At 40.2% G+C, this 14535-nt stretch overlaps 1 protein-coding gene and 1 long non-coding RNA gene across 35 annotated transcripts in view; one reads left to right on the top strand and one right to left on the bottom strand.

The window, feature by feature from the left end:
* LOC310845815 overlaps positions 1-13896 on the top strand; it is a 36228-nt gene extending 22332 nt beyond the window's left edge. The window contains exon 3 of the long non-coding RNA XR_014564970.1: positions 5396-13896. This is a non-coding gene — a long non-coding RNA (uncharacterized lncRNA). The remainder of the gene's footprint in view (positions 1-5395) is intronic.
* ABLIM1 (actin binding LIM protein 1) overlaps positions 1-14535 on the bottom strand; it is a 217240-nt gene that overhangs the window by 7443 nt on the left and 195262 nt on the right. For 15 of the 34 annotated variants that reach the window (XM_083741312.1, XM_083741302.1, XM_083741303.1 and 12 more), the window contains 6 exons: positions 10420-10566; positions 6006-6097; positions 5815-5911; positions 3787-3851; positions 2207-2267; positions 425-499 (listed from right to left, as the gene is read on the bottom strand). In XM_083741312.1, coding sequence (XP_083597438.1) covers positions 441-499; positions 2207-2267; positions 3787-3851; positions 5815-5911; positions 6006-6097; positions 10420-10566 — 521 coding nt within the window. In that variant the 3' untranslated portion in view covers positions 425-440. Of the gene's footprint in view, positions 1-424; positions 1677-2174; positions 2268-3786; positions 3852-5814; positions 5912-6005; positions 6101-10419; positions 10567-14535 lie in introns of those variants that run through there. The other 19 variants (XM_083741304.1, XM_083741310.1, XM_083741297.1 and 16 more) reach the window with 7 other exon arrangements.

The raw sequence follows: 14535 nt of genomic DNA, 5'->3' as shown, positions 1-14535 counted from the left end.
CTTATTGTAACAACTTCATGGTGAGTTCCAGCACCTATTTTTCTTGAAAAAAAGCACTGGAGGTGGGGTAGGTAAAGATGTGGCTCCCTGCTGAAAGGGGTGTTTAGCAGGCACCACTGCTCAGTTACAGACAGTGGCTGTCAGAAGCTTATTACAGTGGCTGTCAGAAGCTTGGCGCTGAAAGCTTACTAGTTTCAAGTTTTACTGAACGCTGCTGTCTATTCCAATTAAATATTAGCTGCTCTTGCCCTGTATACATCAATGACATATGTCCTACAGTCCAAAGCAAGATAGGGCTGGCACATAAGGAGCAACATTTTTGGGGGTGAGGGGGACAGACCACAGGGCTACAAGCACAAACTACCACCATTTCATGGGCAAACCATCACTGTCTTGAAGAAAAGTGAATAATGTCTACACTTGCCTTTGGTTCCAACATGTTAGGCATAGACACTCCTCGGTCCATTCGCATTCCGGGGACATGACCATCTGGGAGGGACTGTATCAGATATAGGTAAACATCAGACACACAGGTTACATGCACACACACATAGAAAGGGTAAAGGCATTCAAGGTGAATATGGACATGAATTTATACGATGATCCCATGTTAGATCTTTACATCAGCCAATGGAATACTATGATTACGTACTCCTTAAGCAAGTTAACAATCTGGTTTCTATGGTGTCCAACAAAAGCATTCCCAGTAGTAAAGATTAAGTAGCAAGTTAAGAGAATCTTTCTGGTTCTAAGGACCAAAGAACTGACCTATTGGATCAGACCAAAGATCCATCAGATCCAGCATTCTGTTTCCAAGAGTGGCTAGCTAGATGCCTCTGGGAAGCTTATAAACAGGGCTAGCAGGCAGCAGCATTTCCCCCCAGTATCTGGTATTAATAAATCAGTTTGTAGGGGAGGAAGAGGAATGACGGGCAATATTGTCTCACAGAACTGACTTGTCATCTTCTATGTTACTTTTCCAGCTATACTTTACTCTGAAGTTTTTGCTCTGTTGTAAAAAAAATCTGCCCAGTAAAATGGCAAGTTCCTAACTATCCCAGGCTGGAAAAGACTTTCCATATTAATAGCATAATATGCAATAAAGGTTCTGTCCAGATCATCTCTTCCTAAGAATTTTACATAGAATTTAGAGTTAGGGCTGGCGTTTAGAAGAACCAACAACCCTTTTTATTGGTCAATCAATGGATCTTCCTGTCAGCGTTATATGAGGTCATTTGCTGGCTATTTCTTCCATGCCCACAACCACATACAAAGGAGGAAAGGTCAGGGAATCGTATGTGGAAAATAGGAAGATGGTATGGCTTCAGAAAGAGGAGAGTTGTTGTCTGGACCTCCCTTGTTTGGAACCAGAGAGATCAGGAGAAACCTGATGGAGAAACAACTGCCACAGGTGGCTTTCAGGTCAGTCTTCCAAAAGCTTACCAAGCAAGTCACAAAACTGGCCTATGCAAGGTATTGTGTTAGCTGTGCCCTTTTCCACAGTGATATAAGTTTACATCATTGGTTAGAAATGAAACATGCAGATAAACATGTGCTAAGAAACTCTTCCCTGTAGCGAAAATTCAGACTTGAGTCACATAGTGGATGAATTGTCGATGAAGTTGGTTAGATACTTGGTTACTTGATGGAAGAAAATCTGTACTGTACCTGAAAATCTGAAAAGGGATGCGGGTGGGGTGGGGAGAGAAACAGCATCAGGATTAGGATGCCAAACAATATGTGTTTCATTTAACCTCGGAGCTCCTAACTTGCAGGAATCAACTAAATGTTTCCCAAACCTGGGTCTCCAGCTTTTTTGGACGATAACTCCCATCATCCCTAGTTAGTTCATCCCTAGCAGTTCAGGGATGATGAGAACTGTAGTTGAAAAAATAGCTGGAGACCCAAGTTTGGGAAATACTGAACTAAATGATCAGAACCAAGCAGACAAAAATACAGATCCATATGCATAAAATAAAATACGGTTTTAATGTACACATTCCCCTCTTTATTTTAACTTGTTCTCAGTGCTGAAGAACCAGATTCATTTGCAAGAACAAAAATGTGTACATTGAAGGGATAAGTAAGGTGCTCACCAGTCTGCTATGAGACTAGACTAACCACAAAAGCAGGCCACAAAAACCCAAGCGTATAGGTTACAGATATAGCAGCACACAAAAGAAAACCATATTTCTCATCGTGTTACCTCGAGCAGCGCTGCTCACATCACCATAGCTGTTGTACTGACCAAAGTCTGTAGAGACCGGCTAGAAGAAGACACAAATGGACACGTCAACCACATTGTTGATCTGGAGGTGTCAAAAATATGCAGCATATGCACATAAAAACAGACCACAGAAGAAGAGAAAATAGGGTAGTGGGGAAGAGATGACTGTACTGAAGCATTGGGTCTGTGAAACAGGAAACACTTGAATGAGCGGGGAGAAGTAGCAAAGATCCCAAAGAGGTGAAAAGCCACAGTGAGCTCCCATTGCTCGGTCCCTACTCCTGCCAACCTAGCAGTTCGAAAGCACGTCACAGTGCAATTAGATAAATAGGTACCGCTCTGGTGGGAAGGTAAACAGCGTTTCTGTGTGCTGCTCTGGTTCGCCAGAAGCGGCTTAGTCATGCTGGCCACCTGACCCGGAAGCTGTACGCCGGCTCCCTCGGCTAGTAAAGCGAGATGAGCGCTGCAACCCTAGAGTCGGTCATGACTGGACCTAACGGTCAGGGGTCCCCTTACCTTTACCTAAAGGGTATGGAGTAGTCAGCAATTGATCATTGTACTTTTGCTGCCAGGGGAGCAATTCTGGATTCATGAGGTCTTTACCTCAAATGCTGAAGTATCTTGGGCCAGGCCTGATTTTCCCCTCAAAGCATGTACAACCCATTCTTCAGCCAGAAAAGCTTCCACAGCAGCTTACAAATCAATAAAAATAGCAGAGTGCTTGCACTCAGGCTTACAACACAGCACAGAAGATAAAGTGATGGGAGGGAAGAGGAAAAGAAACAAACTCAGGCATCAAATTATTGATATCCAACTGGCGGCATTAGGTTTTTCTGAATTATATTTTTAAAGTTTGGGGATGGAATTCCCCCAAAAATGTTGAAGCAAATATCATCTGATGTATTGCTTAAGATACATGAAGAATATACAGTGGAACCTCAGTTTTCGAGCGTCTTGGAAGCCAAACATTTCAGTTTTCGAATGCTGAAAACCCAGAAGTGATTGCTTCCGTTTTCGAACATGTCTCAGAAGTTGAATGGCTTCCGTGGTGTGTTTTTCAATTTTCACCACTGAAATTGAAATTCTCCCTTTGCACCTCGGTTGTCAAACGTTTCAGAAGTCGAACGGTCTTCTGGAACGGATTATATTCAGCAACCAAGGTTCCAGTGTACATCGGTTTCTAATATTGCACCACTGCATAAGAATTCCCCTTGTGTTCCTTTTGTGCTACATTGTTATTTTAAGGATTTTCAGAAATGGAGAGATAATGTAGTGTTAACTAAAGCCCAGTTGTATCTGATGCCTTCAACTATTTTAGGATGGTTCAGAAATATGGCATACAGTACTCTGAATGTATCTATCCTTGTTTGAATGCATTGAGAGAGCAATACTTGGGAAGCTACGTGAATCTATAATCACTTGCATTTCCTGAACTCCAGAACAGATAAAGGGTTTTAGGGCCACCTACTTTCAATCAATACCATGTAGAGACTTCATGAAATTCCTAACAGAATAACGACACATATGACCCTATCTTATAATAAATGTTGACTGTTTACCCTATGAAGTCCATTTCTTCCATAGCCAGGAAGGGAAGAGGTTTTGGAAGCAGCTGCATGTGGAGCTAAACAGAAAAGGGAGAAGGAAATATTAAAAACGTAACAATTTATGTTAGGACAGAAACAATAGCACACACATTCAAAAAGTCAAAGTCAGAACATTTTAGAAATCAGTTAAAAGAACCCACAAGATTTTCTCCAAAAGGAATCTTGAAATTATAAGTTTGAAGCAAACTTGGCCTTATAATATTGAATTTAGTTTAGGAGGGTGGAGGTTCAGCATTCTGAAATGTGCAGGGGTGCTGCATGGGCTATAAAATGTTCCCTGCTGCTCATCTTCTAGAAGTTGGAAGGTGATTGAATGGTGACCAAGGGGTGATGGAACTAGCCCACTCACCCCCACCTGCTTACATTTCTGTCTTAAGGAAAGCGATTTTCAGGGGTCACAAAGCCTCCTGTCCTGTTTCTCTTCAAAACGATCGGGGTATACAATCCTCTATGTTGCTTAAAATGCACTTCTTTTTTAGCCCACAGTTAGTAGGTAAGCACAAAAGGCTCAGTGGTTTAGACCACAGTGCCACCCGCATTGGGGTGAGTTCCTGTTGCTCTGTCCCAGCTCCTGCCAACCTAGTAGTTCGAAAGCATGCCAGTGCAAGTAGATAAATAAGTACTGCTGTGGTGGGAAGGGAAATGGCATTTCCGTGCACTCTGGCTTCTGTCACGGTGTTCCGTTGCGCCAGAAGCGGTTTAGTCATGCTGGCCACATGACCCAGAAAGCTGTCTGTGGACAAATGTCAGCTCCCCCAGCCTAAAAGAAAGATGAGTGCCACAACCCCACAGTCGCCTTTGACTGGACCTAACCATCCAGGGGTCCTTTACCTTTTACCATTACTAGGTAAGCAGTTGTGCTTTTGTCACAAGTACTTCCATCTTAGAGTTTTGAAAAGTGCACGAAGGACATACAGTCCAATTATACAGAATCATATACATCCTCCTATAAACAAACGGTTAAGCAGTAATTATAAAATGCAGTCTTTTCTCTGGAATGTATCATAGTTTGCCCATACGACCTGTCTGGTGAGCCAGTGATTCCGTTTTCTATGATCCAGCACTTTGGAATGTGCTGCCCTGCTCCCTGAGGCAATGCTGATTTCCTCTCCCAATGTGGGAAAGGCTAAAAGGCTATGAGAAGCATAAATATCAACAAGGTGTATGCCACTTTTTAAACATGATTTCCTGACCTAGCTTGTTGGCTTTTCAGGAACACTAATATTGCCGTGACCTCAGCAGTAATCTACATTTTATATGTTATTCATTTAGGCAAGTGAGCAATCATAATCTCATAAAAGATGCTTGTTGTAAAATGTGCAACTCGGTATTTGTTTTCTAAATGCTTTTGCTTTTTAAATCTTGATGCAAATGAGGGTTGTTTTTTTTAAAAAAGAATAATCTGAATTAGTCATTAAACTTCAGGCTCTATACAAGGCTATTTTTTTAAACTTGTTTAAGTTACTGCCAACCACATCATATTTTTTTTCTAATTTGAGAACTAGTTGAAGATTAATTGGAGTAAGCAACATACCGCCAATATTTTTCTGTTTCTTTACAGACCAAAGCAAAGGAAGCTTTCCCAAGAAATCAGCACCAACAATTTTCGTACTGTTCATAAAAATTCTGATCTCATGGATCAGCAGGCTTTCAAACAACATCATTATATTTCCTCTGCAATCTGGGAATATATTTACTCCCCAGCCATTTCCTCATTTGATTTATTTAAGATGTGCCAAGGATCTGGAATCGGGAAACCTCAATTCTTGCACAAGGCATTCTGAGAATGTATTGTGAAAAACAGCCAGCGATAAAATGGCAGACAGTGAACACAGGAGTGATAAAAACAGCTTCACATGTGCGGCACTGATCAACATCTTTTTGCAGAACCAGCAATAGAATAGATGAAAAAACTGGTTTTATTTTAGGCAGCCTAATCCATCATTTCCCATAGACCACCCATGTATGCTTTTCGCTTACATGAATTAACTGGAGAGTCGTAACGGCTGCTGGGAAGTGAAGACCTTTCCTTCTCCATTTCTTCTTTTAATATCAATTGTCCCAGACCTGAGTTGAGCTGCAAAAATGGGAATTAAAAATTGTACGTAAGCTATTGAAAACATCCAGTTCAATTGGCACAGATGAGTTATTTACATCAATATCATAACCACCTTCATCAGTTGTTCCTCCTGTAGCTGCCGACGTCTCTGAAGCTCCTCAAGATCTTCATCTCTGCCAGTGGATCTGCGGCGCATGTCAGAACCTACTTCCACAAAACCACAGCACAAAGAGAGCTTCTTGCACAACTGTACACAAGGATTGACAACCATTACCCATGTCTCCTTAGGCCTGCCGAATAAAATTTGCTTGCTGAATAACAAAACTAAACTCCACTAAACACATAGCCAGACGTTCTATCAATTTTGTTTCAGAAGTAGCCATGATATACTTATCTCCAGTTTAACGCCTTCTGTGTAGAACCCAAATTTTTGTTACCTCCTAAGTGTGACATATACTGTAAATACTGCGGTTTCACTCATTTTACTAGAAGGCCATATAGAGGAAAACTGAGTGCCGACAGCCAAACTCCTGAAAATAGATATTTGGTAAAGTCCCATCGATACAACCATTGCTTATAACTTTCTCCTTCGTGTTCCTAATTGAGAGGCCATGGTAGAGCTAATTTGGCCCAGGGCTTCAATTTTCTAAATAGTAATTTTGCACGTTTTAGCTAATTTTTTCAAGTGGTAGGTGAATCTCATGCGCATTGTGGGCTGGATCCTGAGGTGCCAGTAGAAAAAGTTCTGGCAAAATTCTGTCCCCAAAACTTTCGTACAAAATCTAGAGGAAGACTTTGCACAACTTGGACTTGCATAAGCAAGCATCTTGAAGTTTGAGCAAAAACTTGTGTTACAGAAGTGTACCATTGGATTTCAGCTCTCACAATAAGCATCTTGTGCTTATTCAAAATAGCCCTTATGCTTATATAAGGGGACTTCCACTTTCTAAAGGGCACCTCTACGTCCAACTCCATTAAGTAAATTAAAACTTTGTCAGTTGTAACTACAGGGAATAATATCATAAAGAACTTGGGAATTAGGTGGGCTCTTTTAATAAAAGCTTTAGGATGAAAGATTTGAGCAACTCCATTTCCAGTTACCAATGGGAAGCTGAGATTTGGCCCATGTTTTTAGTGATATATGTTGTTATTATTACATTTATAACCCACCTTTCCTCCACTGAGCTCAAAGTGGGGTACATGGTTCTTCCCCTCTGCATTTTATTCCCACAACTCTATGTATGAGGTAGGCATAGCTAAAGTTTTAGAATTTCTCTCTCTCTTGCACTCTCCACAGGTTCACCAAGGAGAGGTATATAATATACTATTGCAAGAAAACAACAAAAGCCCTGAATCAATGGTTAAGGACTTTTTTTAAGTTTTGAAAAGATCTAAGAAATAATCAAGAATAGTGGTTGGATAAACATTTGGTCTTGAATCTAGAAACCCTGGAGATTATTTCAGGCTGTAATCATATACACATTCACTTGGGTTTAAGTCTCACTGAACTCAGTGGGACTTATTTCTGAGCAGAATGGCTAAGACTGTGCTATGAAGTTTTTCTTCTTCTGTGAAACATACATAACATTGACCCAGCTTACAAGGCTGTTGTGTAAAGCACTCTGCCAATCAGAAGAACTACATTTAAGATAAATAACATTTCAGGTTCCACAGTAAGTAAAACCTAAAATAAAGTATTAACCCAAGCATATTAATTCAGTTATTTTGCAAAGACTGCAAATGATTATGGATTTTTAAAATAGGGAAACACTGGAAATGTGAATAGGAAGGGTAAGATATGCAAGCAAAATGGACATGGGGACAATGGTGTATAAAGCAGATGTGGTGAACCATTGGCTCTCCAGGTGTTGCTCCCAACATCCTTGGCTAGTGGCCATGCTGCTGATGGCAGTTGTAGTTTAGTAACATCTGGAGACCCAAAGGTTCCCCACACCTAATGTATCATGACCGTGAGTACAGAACCATGAGCTTAGCTAGATATTACATGCATATACATGCATTTAAATATCAAACGATGATTTTAAGAAGCAGAAACGGCTTCAAGAGTGTACATAACCCCTCCCGCCTGCCATTTTCCTGCTGCAAGTTCCTGCTTCCCAGGTTGCTTTTCCCCAAACACTGTTCTAGATGTATATTTTTTTCTGTCTTCTCACAAGCATGAGTCTGGAGCCCAGTTTGCAGGGAGAAGCATTGCAGTGGGAAAATGGTACACAGGAGTAAGATTAGGCACCCTCTGCTCTTCTGCCACTACTGCTTGCTGAAAACAGCCAGCTCCTGAAGTCACTTTTCCTTGCTCAAAGCACCCACCCACCAACCCTATGAAATCTTTACTGCCCCTGGGTCCTTCCGCATTTTGAACCTTTAGCAGATGTTGCTAACATTTTCCAAAATGTAATATAACTGTTTCCTGTTTCTTATAAAGCTGACCACATTCCATGTTAGAAGAATAAATTATTTTCTTTAGAGATCCCCAAATGCCTGCTGTAGGTCCAATTCACCTGTGCCTTCTGGATTTGGTGAAGTCAGTATGAGATGATTTTAGCTATGGCCATTTCATATGGTGAGTATGCTGGCTTCATACACCCTATTATTGTCATAGCTAATGCTTACTATGACCCATGGCGAACAAACCCTCATCCTCATCTGTGTCACAGTATATGTGGAATTTGTTACCCAGTTATTTAATATTAATTTTAATAATATACTTAGGGTGCAGTCATAGAATAATTTTGAAGGGAAAATCACCACTGTGAGATCCCCCCTCCATAAAGCTAGCATTGCAAAAATCTCTTTATGCTGACATGATCACACAGTGCTGACAAAAAAAGGTAACATTGATGTGATGTTGTAAAATCACCTCACACTGAGTTCCCCAGCTAACATGAGAATCAGGCTTGTGTATGCAACCAACCGTTAACAGGTAACCAACAGTTATTGTATTTAAATAATCATGTGGACAGATAATATGACGATACATATTGGGTTTTAACAAAAAAAAGTGTTTTTAAAAATGAAAAAAGCATGGAAAATAAAATTAATATCTTAAGGCACAAATATGATGCTAATAGTAGGCCACTTTTAACTTCATTTATTTGGAAATCTGCTTGTGCTATGTATTGAAATCAAGAACTTTGCAGCCTGAGATGATGGATTCATGTCCCTTCACTCAGTTCCATGAACAGAAGTCCATAGGACTGGCAACTGACTCTTGCTCCAACACTGGCAACAGGATAACATCTTCCATTGCAGCTAAGGGCGGGAGGCTACCTTAGGAGGTGCAGGACAGGCTATGACCTCAAACACCTTGCCTCACTCATGCACTGTGCCACCTGGCACCTGCTCACTACCTGGTCAAACAAACATTGTAATTCAGCAGCAGTGGTGCCAATGCCTGGGCGCCAGCTCAGGATGATCTGTATGTCTGATTGCAGAGTATGTCCCCCAGCACCTGCTGCCAAATGTGGCTGCCTCAGGTTTTCTAATAATATGACTCACCCTGTCTGTATCTTTGGTTTCCTATCCTAATTAGATACAGTGAAAAGGTGTTGAAGTAAGAAAATCCTTAAACAAGTCAGGCTTCATTGCAGCAGTCAATTTAACACATTGAGTTGAATGAGATTACGAAGACAATGTTATTTGTAATCTCTTAACTCTGCCCCTGTAGACCAATTCCTTGGACACATTCCTCAGCAGGCAGCTTTTGTTTTAACCTTTAAATGCCTGCTGAAAACTTTTCCATGCTGCCAAGCTTATGCAGGCAATTAAGAAAACACATTTCAATAATAGGTGATGGTCTCTGATTTTAAGGTTTTGCAAAGTTTTATTGTATATAGATACTGTGGTCGAAACCGTACTTGATTTTTATGATATAGCAGCATATACCGGTAAATATATTCATAAAGAAATGATAATATTTTTGACTAGAAACTAAGGAGAAATATCCAAATCCTCACTTTCCTTCTCAAAACGTGTCCCACAGAAACATCAACTTCCTGTTTAAACTCTCTGAATTCAAAAAGTGCATTGTGATTTCGGGGGCCAAAAGCTCTTAAAAGGGGGAAATCGGAGGAACAGCATGTACACTCGGGGAAAAATCTCCCTTCATAAAGCTCCTGTGATAAACCCTAAATGTCTTTATGAACTCTAGATACTTTAAAGCAAAGCTTAGAGGTTCTGTGTTGGGCATGCATTGGAAGGGGTCCAAATGAGAAAGAAACGCAGGAAAACCTGGGAGTGTGCACTTCAGTGTAATGTAGACTCCAGGGATTAGAAATCCCAGAGTCTGAGGTTATACATTCCAAACTACAGGGTTTTCCAGGGAAACCCCTCTCCCCATCTTTTCACATTATATATTTAGTGTAGCACCCACAAGACTCTTAAGGATCAGGTGCAAATGAATTCAACATCCCTGTACCACACACTAATTAATATTAGTCTAAATTTATTTATAGGTTAGTAGAAAGCTGGGGTGGGGTTTACACTTTTTGTCACTTGTTGTTCCATACCTACAGCCGCAAGTGCGGGTGGACCTGGCCAGTATTCTGTCTCAATCTTTGGAATCTCGTTGGGTGCTGGAGCGTGGGCTGCTGGGAACTTGGAGGACTTGATGATATCATCGGAAGACTTGTTCTGGGCTGCCAGGGCAGCTGCATCTAGATGGCAATCAGGGGAACTTAAGCTATCAGATTAAGTTGCTGCATCAATGCTATATGGTTCTTTTCTACTTCATGCTCTCTTACAACTGAAATAGTTAACACTATAAGCACTATTATTTCATCTCCTTATTCAGCAAGTGAGGGCCCCTCCAGACATCCTTTTTATTGTGCATTCTTGGTGGTGTTGGGACAGTTTTCTACAATCACTCTTTCAATACAGTTTGTGACTGCAAAAGTATTTGGGGCAGTCAAACTTCCCTGTATCCAATTGGTGCATGTTTAGTAGCTTCTTGCTGAAGTCCTGTAATTTCTTATAGCACAAATGTTCTGGGAGTGGCAGTGGTGGTTGTCCTGCTTTTGTTTGGCAATAGCACAGAAAGTGCCCCTCCAGAGAGTAATAATGCAGCAACACTGAGGAAGCATCACAGAATGTAAATAAAGCTGAAAGACGGGTGGATGGTTCAGGATAAATCTGCCACTAATGTACTATTACTGTGTCAATGACAAGTGTAAGACACCGTGTGCCCCACCCACCCACGGTGGAACACACACACACAAATAAAACACCAGTCTGGAGAAGCCCTGATATAATACTCCTATTAACATATAGTGGCCAAATTTTAAGTTCTAATTTCTGCAAGAAAACCCCAAGTTTCATGAGAACAGTGCATTTGAAGGATGCATACAATCACAGCATTAAATCAGAAGTTACAGTGGAGTTCTGTAATGGAACGAGCATGGCTTCCCCCCACCTTTACAATGTAAATAAGAGACAAGCAAGTCATCCAAAAGCTTGAATTCTGCTATCCTGCCTATTCCAAATGCTCCAGGGAGGCATATGGGATGCACACTTAATCATTTAAAACAGGGAACCCATGGCCCTTCAGTTGTTGTTGAACTCCAACCACCATAAACCACAGACAGCATGGTCAGGGAGTGTAAGGTGCTGGATTTCAACAACATCTGGAAGGCCAAGATGTCTGATTCAAATGCTCTTTAGTTGCCTCAGGCTGCTTTTTTTAAGCAGTTGCAAAATTGTTCCCAGGTCAATGGAGGTGGGTTTGTGACATCACAAGTGTCTGCTAATCAGCTCTATCTACAGCCAACTTCTGCAAAATTTCACAGGACCAGTTTTCCTGAGCTTGATCTGGGAGAGAAAATTTTTTGTTTAAATAGAACACAAGTATATTTCCAGAGTGGCACTCTCATTTCAATAATCCTAGGTTTGTGTACAGCTTTAGAATGGATTTACAAAGCAAGCTCATTGGAACCACAGAAGCATTATATGGCAGTCTCTCTTTTTTAATGCAACTGCTGTTAATAAAAAGAAGAGTTCAGTGTGCCTCTTGGTTTCCAAGGCAAGAAGCCAGGGATATTTTAGTAGTGTTCTACTGGATGTAATCTCATGACATTTTACAAAATTTCTCCAATGAATGAAATGAAATTTGCTGTGTATTAATAACTGTAAACTTTCTACTATATAATTACATTTCCTTAACACATTACATTTCCTTAACACATTAAATAAATACTTTTTCATCAGTCCAAATCAGTAGTTGGGTAACTACTACATAATAATTAGCTTCATTTTATTTTGGTTAAAGCTCTTATTAAGCATCCTTGATGTTTACTTCAGAGCATTGTCATCACCATGTGAACTTGATCCCAAAGTAAGGTATAGTAATAGTGTAATATTTATCCTGGCAATTCACTTAGGGTGAAATTGTACTATCATTATGTATGAGGGAACATCACCATGAGATGCATGCAACTGTTCTTAAGTTCCGTGTGTATTTGAAAAGAAGAAGGCAGATTTAATGCCAGTAAATAACAAAGAAAAAAATCACCTCAGGGCAGAGTTTTACATATACAAAATGACAGTGTAGTTTCACCCTTTGCTGTTTTCAATAACCAAATGTTAGGCTGATTCCACTGTGTATGATAGAAAAGATAGAAAAGAATGTGAACTAGAAAAACTATTTCCCAAGATATATTTTGTGTCTTTACTATTTTAAGGTTTGTGTTTCTGAAAGCCTCCAAAGGGTATTTTCAGATGTCACAAACTTAGCTAAAACAGAGGCCTGTATCAGAAAATGTTAGAAAGTTATACAGGGCCATGCTTGCATAAGAAGAGAAAGGGTAAATCTAGATATTGATTGTCCATCTGCATATTATATAAATCTACTTCAATGTTTTAATGCTCCGTTCAAATGAATTTGGCCATTTTAACTGTGATCACTTAGAGGAGAGGTGGGAAACCACCAGCCAATGGACCTAATCAGGCCCTGGATGGTTCTCAGTTTGACCCTTAAGACCCTTTCCCCTAAACCATGGCCATCTCAGCCTTAGACGGCAACTCCATGATATTTTAAGACTTTGTTAACATTTCTTAAAGTACATTTTTAAATGAAAGTCCTGCGGCTATTTAGTCACACATGATGGAAGGGAAAGTCTTTATCAGATGCTACTACATAGTTAAAACCTTAACTAGATTCATTCTCCAGAAGAAGAGAAAGTAGAGTGAAAGAATACTAACTTTTTAAAGTTTGCAAGTTATAATAAAATGTAGAATTTTTAGGGAAGAGCAAACAAAAAACAAAAGATGTTTATTTGCAGAAGCCCCCTTACTATTTTGAAATATAATAAAAATTGTTCATAAGGGATGTAACTAACTGGAAATATCTTGTGCATAGGCTTAAGTGAAACAAATGAAAGCTGCACAAGAGTTTCATTCTGTGCAGACTGGCAGCTCTCTTTCATTTCAAAGGGGGCTTATGAACAAGAAAAGTTCCTGAAAAACTGTGAAGTCTTAATGCAGAAGTGAAGAACCTTTTTCAGACTGAGGGCACATTCGCTTCTAGGCAGCCTCCCGAGGGTGGGGGGCTCACAGGCAAAAGTGGGCAGAGCAATAAATGTAGATTTAACCTTTTTACAGTAGGTCAGTTTCCAAACATACTTAATATACCCCTTTCTATCCTCCACCCAGGCAAGCAAGGGACACATTCAGCCAGCCAAGATCAGTCCTAGAATGGTGTGGCTGGGGAGCAGGGGTGGGTGACTGAGGAGGGTGTGTAGCTTGAGGAGAGTCCTGAGGGCCAGAAGAGAAGTCTCATTTGATGCCCAGATCGGAGGTTTCCCATCTCTCCTTTTAATGGATAAGGAGCAGCTACCTTGGCTCATTGCTCAGGGAATTACAAAAACATGCCTTCCAACAGTACTTACGTATTAGAATTGATGAGGTCAGTGGCAAAAACATTCACATGTTAATGGGAGGTGAGTAGACACAATAAAAATCATAGAGAAATAAAAATGATGTCAAGAAAAAAATTAAATGGCATGATTAAAAATTAAATAATAATAATAATAATAATAATAATACAAATGCCACCCCATAATAACCATAAGCCCTCAAGCAATCTAAAACTTTTGCATCCCTCAGCCACCCCTGATCTTCCTACTATTTCTGTTTCCATGAGTCTTTACCTAAAAGCTATAATTATAATTAGTTTCTTTCTAGATACTGTGAAAAATGTATTTTTGTAGCCAGATCTCCAAAGACTTCTGAAATTCCCTCAGAAAATACTGCAATGTGACCTTTGCTGTTAAAAAGAAATTGTGAATTGCTAATTGTGAATGCTCCATTGTCAGTGCAGAACCGCTGAGGAATATCCCCGCTATGAAGACACACTATTCGTTTTTTACTCGGAGCGTTCAACATTGGGCACATGTTGAAAGACACTCTGTAGTTACTACAGACATTCTACTGCTTAGCCCCTGCACTCAAAAGCAGATTCTTGTCAGTTCTACCTCATTTTAAGCTCAGTCGAGCACAGCAATACACAATGGAGACCAAGCTTGCTCCCATGCCAGCATCAATAAAATGAATGAGGGTTGTGAGAGAGATGAGCGTGCTTGTTGGATTATGCTCTTTCAGTATTCATTGGGACCATGCCTTGGTCAAGTGAC

Source organism: Podarcis gaigeae, assembly GCF_964106915.1.
Source record: "Podarcis gaigeae genome assembly, chromosome: 5".
Taxonomy (NCBI): Eukaryota; Metazoa; Chordata; class Lepidosauria; order Squamata; family Lacertidae; genus Podarcis; species Podarcis gaigeae.
Note: the sequence above shows the minus strand (reverse complement) of the source record. Positions and strands in the feature narration are given on the sequence as shown.